Genomic DNA, 21,925 nt, shown 5'->3' on the forward strand with positions numbered 1-21,925 from the left:
ACAAATACATATTGAATAGGATTTTCACCTTCTTATTTCGTAATAATTACGGCAGAATCACAACTACAATGCTAAAGAAACATATTTCTAGCCGATGTATCTGTAAAATTCTTGTTTGCATCTGCACCAATAGAAATGTATATTTAAAGACAGATTGAACTAAAATTACCACATACCTGACAGAAATATATACCAACAGTATAATATCGGAAGACCCTGAACGTTTAAACGTCTTCCAAAATTAAAAATCTATCATTGTCGTTTAATTCTGGCCACATCAGAAGTTTACCTGTAACACAAAAATAATCGACTTTAATGTAAATTAAGATGTTCGTAGAAACACAAGTGTAAGAAATTATTTCATTGAAAGATCGGATTAAATCCGGATATTTAGTGTACATTTAAATGGAACCAAGAAAAGTTAACAATTTAATGATTAGAAACAGTGACAGATGATAAAGAGATGGTTAAAAAAAAAAGCAATCATTCTATATTCATTTCTTAAAATGATAATTTAAAATTATTAATGAAAAATTAGGTATCTTGGAAGTTAGATAAGTCAGGACGGAAGGAGTAGTACGGATATAAAGCAGAGAATAGCGCAGAGTCGCGTCGTCTTCAATAACAAGAAGTCATTCTATGCTCGCGAACGGTCGTTAAAGGTGTATGGGTGCGAAACACGGTCAGTATGCGCGGCGGAATAGAAAAGGTTAGAAGCTTTCCAAATGTGGTATTACAGGTGAATCATTGGGTTTCTGTGGATACAGAAGGTTAGAAATAAAGAGGTATTAGAAAGAATAGTAGAACAGAGGACTCTATGGAAGTCAATAAGAAATAAGCGGGGTAGGTTATTAGGACACCTTCTCAGGCATGAAGGTCTAGTCAGAGACATATTAGACAGGGGTAGAGGTAGACCTAGATTAGATTACTGTTAGCAAATAGTTAAGGATCTGGGTTGTTCTAGTTCCAGCGGAGGTGCGTGTCCAACCAATTTTAGGACTGACGATCTTGTGATGATAATGAATAGAAACCGCAATAAATCTATAATAAATGCTTACAGAAATTAATGTATTAACATTGAACTGTTTAAGTATACTTAACTAACATAATCTAACCTATATGTATTGTAAGACACTGTCTTCTTTATTATCTTAATTTCGATTGGTTCTACTTTGTGAATTACCTTTTACTGAAAATAAGAAACAAAATGAGACATGTGCTTACGCTAATACATATTTGTGTAACCTGACAGGGCATAACCCATGTTTATTAAAGGACACCGTCGTTTTTATTTTCTCTAATTTGACCGGTTCTGTCATGTGAATTACGTTTTATGGCAAAGAAGAAACAAAATTTTACATTTGGCGTTGCATTGAGAAACGTAAATATAGAAGGACTTTTATAAACTTCTTTAGATATGTAAAGTGGAAAATGGGGAAATCAATAAAGCTCACTTGATTTATTTAACAACTGCAAAAACAAAAGTCCATTTAATGTTCATTACATCTACTTATTGTTGGAAAACCAATAACTACAAAACTATTTATGAGGCATTTAGACGTCCGAGTATTTTTCTTCTCCGGTTCCGAGTTTAAAATACGTTATTATCCTTCGAGTGGTAATACGAAAAGCGCTTTACCGCCTTTACAATGTTTTTTATGGAATTTTGGCTATTTTATGTACCGAATTTAATTCCAGTTAAGTATTGTAATTGCGTCTTATGTTGTTTCGCAAATACAGTTATTAAAAAACTTTTGGGAAATAATCTTATATTGTTCATATACAAAAAATTAAAACTAGAAGAAGAAACCATAAAAATGTGAAAACTAGAACTATGAACCAGAACATTAGGCACCAAGACTATGCAGTTGGCCGTGCCTCGGACCCGAAATGTGAATATCATTTTTTTTTTACGACTCCTGCCTCGCCAAACCTCAGCAAGATATGAAAACATACTAAAATAGTAGAAGAATTTAAAAGTACTTATATACAGGGTTTTTCTGAAGTATGTAGAAAGTTTGCAGAAGGTGATAGGGCACTACTAGTTAATTAAATGTTCCGAAAGTTCCACAGTTTGCAAAAAAACATGTTTAGAAGTACAGGCAAGAGTCAGTCCGGCCCTGATAGGATGACGAGGAAGCAAGACATTGCAACGCCGTAGTCAATCAGCTGCTCCGTGTTGTATTTCTTTTGTATTTTAGTACTCATAAGCACTGTATTTATGTCTTCTTATGTTGTATCGCAAGTACAGTTATTAAAAGACTTCTGAGGAAAAATCTTAGATTGTTCGTACACAAAACTTCCTTAAAACTAATTATTATATTAATGACTCAAAGTTAGCACTTCTACTTTGATTTTCGAAATATAAAAACATAAAGACTGCCTGATATACGGTTCATGTATGTCCGGCTTACGCAAATACTATCTTCGAATTGCTATCCTAATAGTCCTAACTATAATAATGTAGGTAAATGCAAATGCGAGTTTACTTGTTTGTTTGTTACCATTTCACGCGTTAATTACTAAGCCAATCATCATGAAATTTTCCACACACATTATCAGGTGTACAGAAAAGGACATAGGGTACTTTTTATCCAGAAAAAGAATACTGTTCCTGAGGGATAGAAAAATTAGTTTTATGTGGTCGTCGACGATCTTTGACACGTATTTAGGACATTAACGCGAATGAAGCCGCGGGTAAACGCTAGGTGAGTATATAAATAGGCAGCAAGTAAATGAAAAATCATACTTTATATATTTAATCCCAAATTGAACAAAACATTTCTTACCGGAGTTACAAATGCTAACTAAATTGAGATGTATGCGATTCAAAACAATATATTAATAACTAAAAAAAATAGACTAAAGTTCGAGGATAAGGAAAATCGCACTCGAAATCCCCAAATAGATTTCGTGCTCTAATTTTAGACACAATTAGCGCGGCAGAACACATGTATTTATTTATAAATGTTTCAATATCTTTAGCATTTGGTGATCTGTTCTTTTTATAACAGCGTTGTGCAATTACTAAGGTGTCGAATTGGTACATTTTCGTGCTATTTTTTGCGCGTCGTCGGCAAAATAGACACCGCGTTCATGGTTGCTACGACCTAGTTTTTCCATTATTATCGAATAACGGATATAAAAATAAATATTTAGGCCACCACACTTATTATTATTAATTTATTTGCATTGTCTCTAACGTGTACCCTCACACAGGGCGAGTAGCTTTTGTCAATTTTAAATACTGTAGTCACTCAACAAAACTTCAGCAGAATAAGTATATTTATAATTAACATTTGGAATAATTTCAAAGCATGCGATCGGACATCCGAATAATTACCTATTATAAGTACCTAATGATCCTAAAGAATTTTGCTATAGGTTACTATACTCAATGGAAGTAATTTCAGAGTTCAAAAATCCGTGATCTGTCTGTTACACCCCATGAAGGATTAGAAAAATGATAACAATAATCAAAAATAATTACAATACAGAGGATAATGTGTATAATCCCTTAACATATCGCTGCCAGACATAATTATAACTAATTGTAAAATTATCTTCAGACAATATTTCATCAGGTTCATTGAGACTTGAGTAAAATTTTCGAATATTATAAATACTTGCCTTTTCTGTAGCTACGTATGTAATTATTAGAAAATAATTATGTGACAATTAGTTAGCTAAAGGAATGCATTTAAGTATTGGCATTTCACAGATGATACATAAATATGAAGTATACGTTTAATTATTTATTTGATATTAACTGTTTGAGAAGAGAGTTACCACCAAGAACGAAAACTTTTTAATTTATCAACTGAGTTAGTGGTAACAGTGCAGCCACCGACCCTATCCCCCTTGAAGTTGCCTACAAACATTGCAATACATACTGCCAAGCTAACTTCAGACATGGTATCGTAAACTAGAAATCCACCGAAATTGGTTATTGTTTTATGAACCTTTAACAGAATTTGTAAGTAGCTACCTCCGACCAATTAGGGGGTTATTTTAATAAAAAACTGAGGGTTTCATTGTCACAAAGACAGAATGTGTACGAAGATTAAATATGTGGATGAAATAATGAATTAGATTGGTGTGAGGCATTCAAAGAAAAGAATAGAATATGATTGCAATCGGGACATCAAAGTTCTAGAATATAATAAAAGTATGGGAAAGAGGGAAGTAAATGGAGTTCAACAGAACAGAAGAAAGAAACATAAAAATGTGAAAACTAGTACTCATGTATTGTTTATTATTTGTTTGATTAAATAAACTGTGATTGAGTAGAGAGTAGCAGAAGTTCTTTGTTCTATTAACGTTGTAAACTGTTTATTCGTCGTTCCACATTTGTCATTGATGAAGGTCCCTGCTTAGTTGTTATCGCTATTTCTCTATACGTTGCTAATAATTCACGGCCAGGGCCGGCTTCGCATCGCAACTTCTTGACGCTGCTTTATTAACGCCCTTCAGAGCTTGGTTCTTATTTCAGAAACAGCCTGTATATGTAGAATTGGGAAAAAAGGAAAAGGAAAAGAAAAAAATGTGAATAGATATGGAAGAGGCGAAAATAACAAGTAAATGAGTAAGGAACAATAAAGAATAAAGCTGATGTTAAAAAATAAAAGTCAGTTTAGAACCAAACATTTCTTTACCTACTCCAAAAAAAAAAGTTCTGTGTGTTTTAAGTAAATCAACCTAATAATCCGAAAAATGTTACATTTATTTACGTAAAAGGCGTCAAATCTCCTAAATTTGTTCCCCTCCAGCTTTCCGTTTCCAAATTAGCTAATGAACAGAGATAATTTATGGTCGCCGGTGACTCGCTCGATCAATCACCCAGTACAATTTGTGCCCAATCTATTTAACGTTTCTGACGCGCGTAAATTCCTAGGACAGTAGGTACTNTATTCGTCGTTCCACAACTGTCATTGTTAAATTTGTCATCGATGAAGGTCTTTGCTTAGTTGTTATCGCTATTTCTCTATACGTTGCTAATAATTCACGGCCAGGGCCGGCTTTGTATCGCAACTTCTTGGCGCTGCTTTATTGACGCCCTCCAGAGCTTGCTACTTATTTCAAAAACAGCCTGTATAGATAGTATGGGAAAGAGGGAAGTAAATGGAGTTCAACAGAACAGAAGAAAGAAACATAAAAATGTGAAAACCAGTACTCATGTATTATTTATTATTTGTTTGATTAGATAAAGTGTGATCGAGTAGAGAGTAGCAGAAGTTCTTTGTTCTATTAACGTTGTAAACTGTTTATTCGTCGTTCCACATTTGTCATTGATGAAGGTCCCTGCTTAGTTGTTATCGCTATTTCTCTATACGTTGCTAATAATTCACGGCCAGGGCCGGCTTCGCATCGCAACTTCTTGACGCTGCTTTATTAACGCCCTTCAGAGCTTGGTTCTTATTTCAGAAACAGCCTGTATATGTAGAATTGGGAAAAAAGGAAAAGGAAAAGAAAAAAATGTGAATAGATATGGAAGAGGCGAAAATAACAAGTAAATGAGTAAGGAACAATAAAGAATAAAGCTGATGTTAAAAAATAAAAGTCAGTTTAGAACCAAACATTTCTTTACCTACTCCAAAAAAAAAAGTTCTGTGTGTTTTAAGTAAATCAACCTAATAATCCGAAAAATGTTACATTTATTTACGTAAAAGGCGTCAAATCTCCTAAATTTGTTCCCCTCCAGCTTTCCGTTTCCAAATTAGCTAATGAACAGAGATAATTTATGGTCGCCGGTGACTCGCTCGATCAATCACCCAGTACAATTTGTGCCCAATCTATTTAACGTTTCTGACGCGCGTAAATTCCTAGGACAGTAGGTACTATTATCTGGCTAAAAGTTGCATGTAATATATTTAAAGAGTTGTCATAACATGAATGAACTGGAGCAGATATTTTTGCAACAATCGTAATAATAAATATTATAGAAGCTGCTCGTTTTAATATCGGGAACAACCAAATTGATTCTAGAAATAGCGCAGAAATTTACAAATGTAAGTAGGTACTTCTATGTCCTATTATCTGTCTTTAAATTAAGCGAAGATTCAGCGTAGTTTAAAGTTTTCGTTGAATGTTTGAGGAATACATGACATAGGGAAGAATATTTACTGAAGAAGGGTGCTTAGAAAGTAATGTACAGTAAAAGTTTCTTATTCGCGGTTTCCTTATTCGCGTTTTCATTATTCACAGGTGAAAAAATTGCAACCCACTTCCAGTATTCGCGGCTATTCCATTATTCGCGGATGCAATCGGTAAACAGAAAAGGATTCGATGTCATTTATTAGGGGGATTGACCGCAATAGACCGCTCGTGCCTACTGTGAATTTTTCCGAAAATTTGCGCTTCTATTATAAACCTTGTGATTTAACGCTGCGAGATAAATATCTGATTTTTTGTATGGTAACAGGCAAAGGTTCACACTAACTCGGCACGTTTTTAGTTTTCAATAATATGGTCATTAAAAGCTTTTACAAGTGCTTAAAGTTGATGCTTCTTGCAGGACACATTTTCAATACAAATTAAAAATGGCCTTCGACAGGCTTTAGAACAAAGCTTTATCTATCTTACTACAAAATTTCAAACCTTTGTTGCAAACACTAAACTCATGATATATAGAACCGATAAATTGATTTTATTTTGATACATATTGGTTTTATTTTGGAACCTTAGAATGTATCCCTTATGATTCCATACTAATCACCATTCCATATCCACGGTTTCTGTATTCGCGGCATATTTATGGAACATATACCCCGCGAATAAAGAGCTTTTACTGTAACTGCGTCAGTTATTGATAGCAGGCAGAAGAATCAATTGTTAAAATTTCTCAGCTACTTTCTTTAAAAAGTGACACTAATTGATTGATTGATTGATTGATTGATGGACAAATTCGACTCGAAAGTATCAACTAAAAATCGATTTCTTTTCTACCCCTTATTACGCGTTTCTTGTAAAGACAATAAATCAAGAGCAAAGTAAACCGTGGTATATTAATTAAATTTAGTGGAGGCAAGACCATTTATCTATCTAAAGGGAGGTTTGCATATCTATTAAAGAATTTGATCGAACTTGGCGAATGTAATGATTTATTTTGATTTCAATTAGCAATTAAAATTAGACATCATTAACCGTATTTTTAGTATCAACATAAACAGAATTAAAACAAACTGATACATCGTCCCAATAATGAAAGTTTTATAGAACTCATTTTGCACTAAAATAGTTATTATTATAGCCATATGAAAGACATGTAACATCCGACACAGTAGGTACATACAATCGTAAATATCAGAGTAAAGTACTTAGCTATAATATGTATACAAAACTTCAATTAGGAATTCAGAATGTAAACACCCCAAAAACTTATTTGTCAGATTAGGTAAGGATAAAAGAGGACCCAAAAACATGATTGTTATTTGTATTCTTTTTTTAGAAATACCTCAGTTTGGAAACAGTAAATCATTAGAACAAGAGATAGCTTAATAAAATTATTAAAATGCTTTGTATTTTTAGCCAGAAATAGAACCACAAAAAATGCTTTAAGTGTTAAACAATAAATACGTTAGGTCTCCAATAAAATAAATAAATCATCTTTTAAGACATTTTTTTTTTAAGAAGGACAAGATGGTCTTCATGTGAAGCCCTGTGCGCTGAGCATACGACATAATTATAAATACGACTTTAGGCGAAGTGCCTGGTACTTGTAAGGTAGGTAGTACACAAGCGGTGCAGCCCACACGTCTTTTAACAGCCAGAATGTTTATAGAATGAGCCGTCGGTGAGCATATACGAACTAATGGCGAGTCTGCATTAGCGCCTTGAGCAGGTACATGCTCTCTATGCATTCGTCGTGAAAACATTCGGCTTGCTGCAGCAAATAACTCATTGGGCATTAGTATTTGATGTATGATATACATAAAACTACGCGTAGAGTGAGGTATGCACCATGCAGTCGGCGCGACGACATTTCTTTTAACAGATAGAATGTTTTCAGAATGAGTCGCAGACGAGCTAACGGCGAGTCAGAATGAGCGCATTGAGCAGGTACGTGCTCTCTATGAATTCATTATGGAAACATTCGACTTGTCACAATAAAAAGACTTATTCAGCCTAAGTACTTGATATATATTATACTTCAAACGTACGGATTTGGCCAATATGCGTGATACGCTGAGTACAAGGTATACAGTACACAAGCGGCTCGGCACACACCTCTCTTGACAATGTTTTCAAACTGAGTCTTAGGCGAGCTTATGTGAGCTGATGGCGAGTCTGAATTAACGTCTTGAACCGACACGTACTCTCTAAATTTGTTCCCCTCCAGCTTTCCGTTTCCAAATTAGCTAATGAACAGAGATAATTTATGGTCGCCGGTGACTCGCTCGATCAATCACCCAGTACAATTTGTGCCCAATCTATTTAACGTTTCTGACGCGCGTAAATTCCTAGGACAGTAGGTACTATTATCTGGCTAAAAGTTGCATGTAATATATTTAAAGAGTTGTCATAACATGAATGAACTGGAGCAGATATTTTTGCAACAATCGTAATAATAAATATTATAGAAGCTGCTCGTTTTAATATCGGGAACAACCAAATTGATTCTAGAAATAGCGCAGAAATTTACAAATGTAAGTAGGTACTTCTATGTCCTATTATCTGTCTTTAAATTAAGCGAAGATTCAGCGTAGTTTAAAGTTTTCGTTAAATGTTTGAGGAATACATGACATAGGGAAGAATATTTACTGAAGAAGGGTGCTTAGAAAGTAATGTACAGTAAAAGTTTCTTATTCGCGGTTTCCTTATTCGCGTTTTCATTATTCACAGGTGAAAAAATTGCAACCCACTTCCAGTATTCGCGGCTATTCCATTATTCGCGGATGCAATCGGTAAACAGAAAAGGATTCGATGTCATTTATTAGGGGGATTGACCGCAATAGACCGCTCGTGCCTACTGTGAATTTTTCCGAAAATTTGCGCTTCTATTATAAACCTTGTGATTTAACGCTGCGAGATAAATATCTGATTTTTTGTATGGTAACAGGCAAAGGTTCACACTAACTCGGCACGANGTAGGTAGTACACAAGCGGTGCAGCCCACACGTCTTTTAACAGCCAGAATGTTTATAGAATGAGCCGTCGGTGAGCATATACGAACTAATGGCGAGTCTGCATTAGCGCCTTGAGCAGGTACATGCTCTCTATGCATTCGTCGTGAAAACATTCGGCTTGCTGCAGCAAATAACTCATTGGGCATTAGTATTTGATGTATGATATACATAAAACTACGCGTAGAGTGAGGTATGCACCATGCAGTCGGCGCGACGACATTTCTTTTAACAGATAGAATGTTTTCAGAATGAGTCGCAGACGAGTTAACGATGAGTCTGAATTAGCGCCTTGAGCAGGTACGTGCTCTCTATGAATTTATTATGAAAACATTCGACTTGTCACAGTAAAAAGACTTATTGAACCTAAGTACTTAATATATATATTATACTTCAAACGTACGGATTTGGCCAATATGCGTGATACGCTGAGTACAAGGAATACAGTACACAAGCGGCTCGGCACACACCTCTCTTGACAATGTTTTCAAACTGAGTCTTAGGCGAGCTTATGTGAGCTGATGGCGAGTCTGAATTAACGTCTTGAACCGACACGTACTCTCTATACATTCATCATGAAAACATTTCGCTTGTTTCAACCACAATTTTTTTGAGTCTATTTCATATATAATATACTTAAAATAATAAGTCTGCAAATAGAGCAAATGTACTAGAAATTTATTTCCGCATACTCAGGGTTTCTTTATTGACTCCAAAATAGAAACGAAGTGAACTTTTATTTTGCAAGCACACCACTCACTTTTGCGGAAATAACGATACCATTGCTTTCATCTTACAATGTGTCCCCATTTTAACTTGTCACTAATTACATACTTGATGCTTTACTATCATATACTCATTCCGTTTTTGTTTTTTTCATTTAAGTCACCTTTTTTAAGAGAATAAATTTTGCCGTAAATAACTTTAAAATTATTTACCGAACTGATTAAATGTCATTGTCATGAATAATAATTGATTTAAATTACCTACTATTTAGTGAATTAATTTTTATGCGCGTAATTAGTAAAGGAAAGGAAAATTGCCACTGAGTCACATTCATAAAATAAGCAAAGTAAGTATTACAAAAAAGGGAAGACGTTAGTTTATTTTCTCGAGATTCTTCTTAACGTGCATGTTTACACATCCAGATACATTTACACAGACACGTGTTGATGTGTGACTTCTTTGATTTCTGGTTCAATAAGAAATAAACACTTTGCAATAGGTACATAAACGATCTGACAGTAGACGACGATGGTAGTAGAAACATGGATTATTACAACTAACAAATACAACAAGGGAGTATCTATACATGTCAGTAGGGTACAGTTCATAAACGGGCACAAACACACAAGTACTTATATCTATTAATTGATTCAGTACAATTTTTACGAAAATCGTCAATTCTCGAACATTTAACAGGGCCGAACTTGTTGGTACAAGTGAGAGACATGAGTACTAACATAATGCCACAAAAAAAATAGAAAATCGAATACACGTATGTCGCGTACTCTATATGAACGAAGGAAAATCTACATCCAATCTTCATCTTTCATTTCGTTAATTAAGCAACGTGGTTTAGGGACCAAAAATTTGTAAGAAAACAAGATAAAGTTGCAATCAGAAGCCAACCCTGGGCGTGAATTGACGCTACATCGATGGAAAATGTAAACAGCGATTGTTTTGGAACGACTAATAGGCTGAATATCAATAGCATACTACTATATGCGGTAGTCTTTAAAGTAAACCTCATCATCGTATCAAGAACACAAAATACAAAAGAAATTCTCGTACAACACAGATGCCGCATCTGATGGAGTGCAACTTTGTAGTGTCGTATATCCCTGCGTGACCCTACCAGGGCCGGACTAGCCCTTGACTGTAGTTTTAAATACGTATTTCTCGAAAACAATGGACTTTCGTGCCACTAAGCAAACATTTATGTAGTCTTCTTGTTTTATAGTTCGTACCACCTCCTGCAAGCCTGCTACTTACTACAAAAACACCCTGTATAAGCACTCAACTGAGACAGTTAGTCCTACTACATCTGTTAGATAAGATTGAATAGAAGATGTTTGATTTATTTATATTAAAATAGTGTGCATGATCACTTTTAAGAAGTTAGTATTATGACTATTCAGTAATTTTGCTATGATAAGACACTTTCGAGTTAAACATAAATTAATTACAATCGAAAGGTGCACAAATAATAACTAAGTATTTATTTCAAACACTATCCAGTATTTGAATTATTCGAAGAAAAGTATATAGGCTTATAATTAAGAAATCTTAAAATAAAGACCATTTCAATGCTTCACCATCAGTGGCTTCGTACGAAGGGTTATTTAAAGAATCGCTTGGATGTCTGTCAAGCGTCTTTAATTTTCGAATCACTTAATCCACCGAACTGATACTTTAAATAGCACAGAATACGCGAAAATATCGAAATAGACTCGATAAAAAAAAACGTTATTGAAATTGGAAAATGTTATGTATCTATCCATTATCATAGATCCTAAGATACATATGTATGTCCAAAGTATAAATGTTTAAGCACGCCTTTAACTGTGTATAATCAAGTAACAAAGGTATTGTTCAATATTTAAATAAAGATAAAGATATTAAACATTCGTAATAGGTACTGATTTAGCATAAAAACATCAAAAACTATTTACAGAGTACTAATTTCCTGTTTTTTTCAAATTATATCTACATGTACATATGTATTCATTGTTTTAGTTTACATTAGTGTCAATCAGCACTTTTAAATGTGAATCCCAGCATTATTTACGATTAAAATTACACATTAAAATTGTGCGATTGCCTGATGCGAGTTTAAGCGCCTTTTCACACTGGCTACTTTTTGTAGCGCTTCAGTTGCGCGATTTTTTGAAATCCACTATTTTAAATTTACGCTTTCACACTAGAGCAGCGCTTTAAGAACGTAGCGCTACAATCGCTGAACTGTAGCGGAATTCGCTTGAATCGGGCGGCCAAATAGTCGTGCAATTGTTGCGCTTTACTAAGAAATGCATTTACTTAAGTTAACGCTTCCACACTGGTGCACTTTAGTTATGCGACAGTCCGATGATGAACAATGTCGAAATTATGCAAAATTGAAAACAAAGACTGCATTTGGAACAGCTACAGCGCAAACTAAATTAGGAAGAACATAGGAAGATGGAATGACCGAAAAGCTTTTTTCAATTCGATGTAAATCTTGGAAAGATCTATAGAAATCCTCTCATCAATCGATTGCTGTTGTAAAGATCGATCCAAATGTTTCTGATTGTTTATATTCTTATTCTTTTTTTTAATTTATCGGGGACCTGAATTTGAAATAGATACGTTACTATTGGGTTGTTCGGAAAGTCATTTCGTTTTTTCCCGACAGAGGATTTAATTGTATTCTTTTGCACCCAACTTCACATTTAAGCCGTATAATTTTTATATGCTTTGAGAGCTCATATAGCAAGGCTTGTATGTGAAAAATTCCAATTAATTCTACGCAGTAGTTTTTGGTTGGTGCCCTTTTAAATATGGAGAGCGATAAGCAGCATTTTCGACATATCTTACTGTTTTACTACAGAAAGGGTAAAAATGCTGTTCAAGCCAGAAAGAAATTGACTGATGTGTATGGAGAAGGTGTGTTGACAGTACGCCAGTGCCAGAACTGGTTCGCTAAATTTCGATCCGGCAATTTTGATGTCGAAGATGCACCACGTTCGGGAAGGCCGGTTGAAGCTGATAAAGACGCGATAAAGGCATTAGTTGATGTGAACCGGCGAATAACAACACGTGAGATCGGATTGAGGTTAAATTTATCAAATTCAACAGTTTATGACCACTTGAAAGGCCTGGGATTATCCTCGAAGCTCGATGTATGGGTTCCCCATGTTCTCACAGAGAGAAATCTGTGTCGCCGCATTGACGTCTGCGATTCGCTTCTCAAACGTCACGAAAATGATCCGTTTTTGAAGCGCATCATCACTGGGGACGAAAAATGGGTTGTATACAACAACGTCAAACGCAAGAGGTCATGGAGCAAAAAAGATGAACCGGCTCAAACCATTTCCAAAGCCGATATTCACCAAAAAAAGGTGATGCTGTCTGTTTGGTGGGATTTTAAAGGAATCGTTTTTTTTGAGCTTTTACCGGATAACACAACGATTAATTCGGAAGTCTACTGTCATCAGCTGGACAAACTGAATGATGCACTTCAACAGAAAAGGTCAGAACTAATCAACAGGAAAGGTGTAGTGTTTCACCAAGACAACGCGAGACCTCACACAAGTTTGGTCACTCGCCAAAAGCTTTTACAGCTTGAATGGGATACAATGCTACACCCACCATATTCTCCAGACCTGGCACCATCGGATTATTATTTGTTCCGGTCACTCCAAAATTTTTTAGACGGTAAAACCTTCACCTCAAATGAGGAGGTCAAAAACCTCCTCGATCAGTTTTTTGCCAGCAAAGACCAAAAATTTTATGAGCGTGGAATTATGCTACTACCAGAAAGATGGCAAAAGGTGTTGGACCAGAACGGTCAATATATAATTTAATAAAGTATTTGTTTATTATACGAAAACTGTCTTTCATTTCCACAAAAAAAAAACGAAATGACTTTCCGAACAACCCTATAGTTTCTATAGACTATGTTTGCAGATCAAAAACAGTCTTTTTAAGCGTTTTAATTCGCAAATACCTTTAAGATTGCTTAATAGTCTGATCTTAAATATTTCACGCATTTTCACCGTTTTTTGGCAGTCTTTAACCGAAAAGGAAAATTTTCTTCACGGCTAAGTGAAAGGTAGACAATCATACAGACAAACCCTTGCTAGAACGTTATTATAATAACTATACGATAGTATTTACAAAAAAAACTACCCTTTTAGCGACTCTGTTTACTGATCCACCCTTTTCTTTTATTATATCGGAACTTTAATATAAATAGCAACTAGTAAGTATCGTGATATTTCCCGTTTCTTTTTTTAAACGATGATAATGGTCAAATGTCTGTTGTTATTTAGACGCTAGTGTCGCGGCCGGCTTGACGGGTACAATAAATTTAGCCTCGGCGTCGCGTCGTTCAGTACGAACGTATTCCTGTGTCGTCAGATTAACACAACGCGAACGAGGAGAGAGCGACGGACGGTCATGAGAGTCCGTCGCGACGCCAGTACCCTATTCAACCGATCATCAAAACGTCCGTCCACGAATTCGCGGTCGATCCTAACATAAATACATACACGCACGCATACACATCGACGCATACAAACTAAAGACATATCATATTATATGCTGTCTATGATTGTGTTATCTGAAACTTTTCTTTACGCGAATCCATGTGAAATTATTATCTACCTAAATATACAATAGTGTACCTTGATCTTCTTAGAGATCGTAAACACAAAGTGAAAGTGCAGTTAGTGTAAATAATCAATACGGAAAAAGATTTTACGATATGTTTTTCGAAAGGTGATTAGTAGATACGAAATCAATTTGGGATGCAAACAGACAGTTCGTTGTTTTACATTCGGTAAAGTAAAATGGTTAAATTGCGTCGGGGAAGTCTGGAAATGGCAACCGACCATCAAGATGCATATAGGAAGAAACAGGACGTCCTCTCGAAAGCAAGGAATAAGCTCTTTAGTTTTGGCGAGTCCAATAAACCAAACAAATCCGCCACGACAAACGGAGACAGCGAACAACATTTAAAAAAGTCCCGAGCTCAGGCTACGATAGACTACTTTTTTAAATCCGGGTCGAAAAACAACGACAAAGTGTATACAAATCAGAAGACCCAAGTCAAAAAGACGACCCTACAAAAACAAAATTCTATCGGCTCTTATCCTTACGACGGTTTCAATTCCGATGTAGAACCAGAGTTTTCCATTAGCAGGTCTCGTCCTGCGACAATTTGTACAGGAAGGACAACGGACGAGTGCAGGGAAACTGCCGCTTTGGCTTTAGAACGGCCCAGGAAGAAACAACTGTCGTTTAGGGAACCGGAAATATCCGGTTATGCCACGCACGTTTCGAAAAATAACGGAAAACAAAATGGAAAAACAACTGTACATTTAGAACCCAAAAATATCGGCCGAGACGATTTTGACGACTTCGAAGACTTAGAGGTAACATATGATATAAACAAACCAAGAAATGATAGACAATTGATGCGTAAATAACAATATGAAAGNCATTTTCCTTGTTGGGTCTTGGAATTCCAATGACAACAGAAGTGGTTTTACAACACTAATAGCTAATGATAAAAGTGATCCTATAAATGATCCATTTTCCTTGTTGGGTCTTGGAATTCCAACGACAACAGAAGTGGTATTACAACACTAATGGCTATGATAAAAGTGATCTTATAGGAGATCCATTTTCCTTGTTGGGTCTTGGAATTCCAACGACAACAGAAGTGGTTTTACAACACTAATGGCTATGAATAAAAGTGATCCTATAAATCTAATTTTTCCCTTGAAAGCGCGGCTACTGCCTTTAGTTTCTGAAAAAACGCCAACGGTTCATTATGTTCTAGATCTATGGGACTAGAATTGTGTTTCAAATAGGTCCTGAAAATATACCTCTGCTGAAAACTTGACGCGTTTGAGTTTCAAAAAACTAACGACTTCTAATGTTTTTTATGGTTCAAAACCCGTGTCAGAAATTTGGCTTTGGCTTAGTAATTTTTTGTATCACAATAACAAGTGCAAAGTCATAAATTGTTTACAATCGTCATTTATTACAACATAATAAAAATCATTCAAGGGGTACTTTTTATTTTTTTATTAAAGTGTACCTCTATGACTCACAGTGTTTATTACAATGAAAAATAAGCAATTAATCGTAGACATACGTTTATTCTGTGTGTCTTTTTGTAAGTATTTACACACGTTTTGTTTTTTTTTTTTAAGGGCCAAGCGATGAGAGTGGTGAGGACCATAGGTCAAGCATTTGAAGTGTGCCATAAGTTGTCCATAAACGGCCCCGAGATGGACTACGGCGACCAAGATGAAGACATTTTTACACAAGACTTAGTTAGTGATCGATTTAGCGACATTCATAGTGATAAATCAAAAAAAGGTAACTAAAGCTATTTACAATTGGGCTAGTCAAATTTAGCATATTGAGAATTGAATGTTTTTTTGAGTTCATATTTATGAAACCGGCCTGCGCCTATCAGATAATTTTCAAGAAAAAAACAATAAAAAGTCAACTGAATTACTTATTATGTACTAGTGACCCGCCCCAGCTTCGCACGGGTGCAATGCTGATACTAAATATATTTTTGTTTTGTTTAGATTATTCTCGAAAAGGGGAAATCATCAGAAAATACCCCCTGAACATACTAAACATACTACAGAATGTCTTTATATACAACATTCACAGTGTTTTTGTCAATCGTAAATATCAGAGTGAAGTACTTAGCTATAATATGTATACAAAACTTCAATTAGGAATTCAGAATGTAAACACCCCAAAAACTTATTTGTCAGATTAGGTAAGGATAAAAGAGGACCCAAAAACATGATTGTTATTTGTATTCTTTTTTTAGAAATACCTCAGTTTGGAAACAGTAAATCATTAGAACAAGAGATAGCTTAATAAAATTATTAAAATGCTTTGTATTTTTAGCCAGAAATAGAACCACAAAAAATGCTTGTGTGTGTTAAACAATAAATACGTTAGATCTCCAATAAAATAAATAAANCCCTTTTAAGATGTACAATATTGTAGTACATTATTTTGATCTATCTCGTAGGGTTCAGCCAGCGTTTGCAATGTAAGCGCAAAAAATGTGTTTATTTACGACATCACATTAGAAACCTCTAAAATGATCAGTGTTTCCCTACTATATTATGCATGTATTATACATATAAACCTTCCTCTTGAATCACTCTATCTTTTAAAAAAAACAGCATCCAAATCCGTTGCTTAGTTTTAAAGATTTAAGCATACATAGGGACAGAGAGCGGGAAAGCGACTTTGTTTTATACTATGTAGTGATACTTCATGAAACCTACCACTGAGAAAATTGCAGTTAAAAAACGCATAAGAAACATAATTGTTCATATCTAAAGTAAACCCCCGGTAGTGTGAACATTACGTAACGTAAACCCCGCATAATATGAACCAGCCAAATCCGAAACTAACAGCTCATTGACCTGAATTTCGTCAATCCTGAGCCTTTTTGAGTTTTGTTAGCTAACGTAAATAATAACTGATTTCAAGCGATTCACTTCACAATGTAGCAGATGGTCAAAGATTCAAGTGATCTGAATTGAACGAATGGGTCGTATCGTTATTTTTTTTTAAATTACATGACACCTATTAAACTGTCAATAGTCGAAATAGCAGAAAACAAATTACGTTATTTACGAAAAAAAATCTGATTACGTTGCCTGTTAAAAATATTGGGCACGAATTTTTTGTGCGAAATGCGTTTTTTCGGGGAACAGGTGACCAACGGTGATGCTCATCGTTCGGCAGCCAAATCTGAGATTGTGTTGTCTATCAAGAAGTGTGAGCGGACATCATGTGACAGAACTAATTGCAAGTTCAGCGACTATATCATATTTTGTGAAATTTATAAATAAAACGGCGAATGTAGCCGTTACCGCCCCGTGCTACAGGTCGCACAATAATAGTTAGATAAATTGACTGATATTTATGTATTTCGGCCGATTCCGGGGGACATTATCCATTACTGTGCCAAAATTATATAAATTAAATACATACAATTATTTTTTGCTCATATACATATTCAACTTTGCAAAAATATTTTACGAAATTAGTTTGAAGCATTGAATTGATTCATATCTTCTCTTATTAAATGAACTATTAATTGAAACCACATTCTATTGACGGACAAATATACATACGAAAATGCAGTGCAACGACGCGTCGATAGATACTTGATTGAATGATTAGCGAATGGGATATTTTTGGACTCTTTCACAGTGCAAGTTTGACGTCATTGAAAAACCGATTAATAATATACAAAAATAACAGCCAACGATAGAAATGCCGATCACTATTCACCCATAAGTTCGATGACACCTTTATGTATCCGATAATGTTTACAGTATAAGACATTAGCACAGCATTTTTGCCTATAAGTAAACTGGTTACATTAAAGAAACACTTAATTAGTTCTTTTTTGCACAAAAATCGGTTTTTTAGTATGTTTTGCTAGAATGAAACTATGTTTACATAAGTTAGATGTACAATACCGATAGAATGTTGAAGAGCAACAATTTTCTATGATCTATTCAAAATTGTCCGGATATTTTGCAGATTATCTGTCTATTATGGTATTTAGAACTACATTTTTAACGATATTTTTAAATTTTTTCAATGTAGTCTTAAAAGGGATCTGTTTTCCTTTTGAGATTCAAAATTGTAACGAGTAAAGAATTTAAATTANAATAGCTAATGATAAAAGTGATCCTATAAATGATCCATTTTCCTTGTTGGGTCTTGGAATTCCAATGACAACAGAAGTGGTTTTACAACACTAATAGCTAATGATAAAAGTGATCCTATAAATGATCCATTTTCCTTGTTGGGTCTTGGAATTCCAATGACAACAGAAGTGGTTTTACAACACTAATAGCTAATGATAAAAGTGATCCTATAAATGATCCATTTTCCTTGTTGGGTCTTGGAATTCCAACGACAACAGAAGTGGTATTACAACACTAATGGCTATGATAAAAGTGATCTTATAGGAGATCTATTTTCCTTGTTGGGTCTTGGAATTCCAACGACAACAGAAGTGGTTTAGAACACTAATAGCTAATGATAAAAGTGATCCTATAAATGATCCATTTTCCTTGTTGGGTCTTGGAATTCCAATGACAACAGAAGTGGTTTTACAACACTAATAGCTAATGATAAAAGTGATCCTATAAATGATCCATTTTCCTTGTTGGGTCTTGGAATTCCAATGACAACAGAAGTGGTTTTACAACACTAATAGCTAATGATAAAAGTGATCCTATAAATGATCCATTTTCCTTGTTGGGTCTTGGAATTCCAATGACAACAGAAGTGGTTTTACAACACTAATAGCTAATGATAAAAGTGATCCTATAAATGATCCATTTTCCTTGTTGGGTCTTGGAATTCCAATGACAACAGAAGTGGTTTTACAACACTAATAGCTAATGATAAAAGTGATCCTATAAATGATCCATTTTCCTTGTTGGGTCTTGGAATTCCAATGACAACAGAAGTGGTTTTACAACACTAATAGCTAATGATAAAAGTGATCCTATAAATGATCCATTTTCCTTGTTGGGTCTTGGAATTCCAATGACAACAGAAGTGGTTTTACAACACTAATGGCTAATGATAAAAGTGATCCTATAAATGATCCATTTTCCTTGTTCGAGCCTGGAATTCCAACGACAACAGAAGCGATTTTACAACACTAATGACCAATGATAAAAGTGATCTTATAAAGGATCCAATTTCTTTGTTGGGGCTTGGAATTCCAACGACAACAGGAGTGGTTTTACAACACTAATAGCTTATAACAAAATTAAGTTTATGAAGGATACATTTTCCTTGTTGGGGCCTGGAATTTCGACGATAAAATAAGTGAGTTTTGGCCTAAAACTTCAACCAGAAAAAAAAGGATTTGTTTTCCTTGTTAATGTCTGAAACTCAAACAAGTAAAGAAGTGAAATTATTTTTTTGAGGGCTGTTTATTGAGTTTCCAAACACGATGGTAAAACACCAATAGTACATACGATTTACGTTCACGTAATTTACATTACGGGGTACTCTCAGACGGGTTTATTTCTCTAAAGAAAAGGCAATTAAAATGCTGTAAGTTTTTATGGCGCCTGGTATTAAACCGTTTTATCGTTATTCAGACATGGACGTCCAGACACTACGGAACGATTTTATTTGATTTCTGGCTACACGAGTGTACCTATACAATGTTTTGTAGTATTTTATATCTGGTCGGTATTGACGACAATTGTCTATTTTTACGGCGATGCTTTTGTTCGTGCCGTAGATTTGCACATAAAAACGACATTTTCGACAATGTTTATATCATTCAAAATAACATCGGCCAAAGTTTAACTCTTTCATCACATCGCTCTATTATTATCTAATTGAAAAGGGCGATGCACTCCAAGGCAACTAACTGACAAATATAGAGAGTGTATGCTATTTGTTTTTGTCTCTTAGACGCGAAATTAAGATGCCGGACACTTTACTCAACCATCGCTATCGAACTGAGTTTCAGTACAATTGAGTTAACTGAAACGTCAATGTTTTAATCTTTTTTTTTGCACAATTTGAAATCGTGACAGAAATTTTTGAAATTAACTTTTAAATTTACAAATAAAGTGAATTCTTGATTATTTGGTGACAACAAATTTATTTTATTTTATATAAGCTTTTACCCAAAATTTCATGATCGATTAAGTAGTAAAGGCGTGAAATGATGATCTTTGATATACTTAATTATAATATTTTGGGCCAATTTCATCCATTTTATCTAATTACAGATATGTTATCGGAAGAGAGTGAAAAAAAATCTGAACCTGAAGAAAATATTTACAAAGACAACAATGGAAACGACACCATTAGTCGAAACAGACAACAATTAAGTGACAATACAATTTCGATTGATAACAGTTCTCCAAAGAAAGCTCATACGGTAAGAACTTTAAGCTATTTTTATGGCTTTTATGCAAAATTTGAATCCGTTCGCAATTCCCATTTAATCAAAATCACATCAAAAATTATCTCGTTCTAATCTTCAATATTTATGGAAATACACCAGCAGAAAGACAGACACCTCCTAATAATTTTCATCATACATTAACAACTTCCAACTGAAGTTTCTTTCAAAGTTCATACAAATCTGATGTATTTGTTTCTAAAAATTTTATTGCTATGCAATGTTTTGTAATTTCACGTTATACAGGGCGTTTCTGAAACAAGTAGCAAGCTTTCAGGAAGTGATAGATCACTCTATAATACAAGAGAAAAGCAGAAAAACATATTTGAAAGTACAGTCAAGACTCAGTCCGACCCTGGTAAGACCACGCGACGTTACAACACCGCATTCTATTAGCTGCAGCATCCGTGTTGTAAAAGCTTTTTATTTTGTGTTCTTGACACTTATGTCGAAGTGCACTTTAAATAGTACTGCATACTATAAAGTAGTTATTTAATTAATTAATTAGTAAGCTGTCGATATTTACATTAGTAGTCGTCCCACAACCGTCACTATTTACATGTTTCGTCGATTAGCACTACAATTCACGCCCAGGGTCGGCTTCCGATTGCAACTTCGTTTGATTCTCTTACAATTTTTTTGTCCCTTAACTACACTGCTCTACTCTAGTTAATACCCTCCAAAGCTTGCTAATCCACAAACACCCTGTACACGTATATAAGTACATTTATTGCAATAACTTTGGGGGTCTGCTATTTTTACTGAAGTAAATGTTCCTTTCCCAGGATCGAAAAAACAGCGGTACTCAATCGAATGGCGGTAACAATCCTACTAATATCACCGGCGGGGGAAACAGCAGTCACCTGTCATCTTCCAGCGCCCTTTCGACACACCACGAACTGCAACTGCTCAAGGAACAGCTGGACCAACAAATGCAACAGACTCAAGCTGCCCTTGGCCAGTTACAACTCGTTCGAGAACAATTGGCAGCGGAACAGGTATTTTCACATAACATTTTGTTAAGAGTGCTTCATTTCTACAAGGCAATAAGGGAACGTCAAATAGACTTTTTCCATAAAGGAACATATTT

General features: G+C 34.9%; 2 protein-coding genes across 4 annotated transcripts in view; one reads left to right on the top strand and one right to left on the bottom strand.

Annotated features, from left to right (window-relative positions):
• The window catches only part of LOC108732453 (UNC93-like protein), a 266,863-nt gene that overhangs the window by 186,141 nt on the left and 58,797 nt on the right, over window positions 1–21,925 (bottom strand). The window lies entirely within an intron of this gene.
• Window positions 1–21,925, top strand: part of LOC108732452 (carboxyl-terminal PDZ ligand of neuronal nitric oxide synthase protein) — a 72,148-nt gene that overhangs the window by 40,023 nt on the left and 10,200 nt on the right. For 2 of the 3 annotated variants that reach the window (XM_018463270.2, XM_018463271.2), the window contains 3 exons: window positions 16,046–16,214; window positions 20,660–20,811; window positions 21,621–21,833. In XM_018463270.2, coding sequence (XP_018318772.1) covers window positions 16,046–16,214; window positions 20,660–20,811; window positions 21,621–21,833 — 534 coding nt within the window. Of the gene's footprint in view, window positions 1–14,208; window positions 15,260–16,045; window positions 16,215–20,659; window positions 20,812–21,620; window positions 21,834–21,925 lie in introns of those variants that run through there. The other variant, XM_018463269.2, reaches the window with a different exon arrangement.

Source organism: Agrilus planipennis, unplaced genomic scaffold, assembly GCF_000699045.2.
Source record: "Agrilus planipennis isolate EAB-ADULT unplaced genomic scaffold, Apla_2.0 scaffold10, whole genome shotgun sequence".
NCBI lineage: Eukaryota > Metazoa > Arthropoda > Insecta > Coleoptera > Buprestidae > Agrilus > Agrilus planipennis.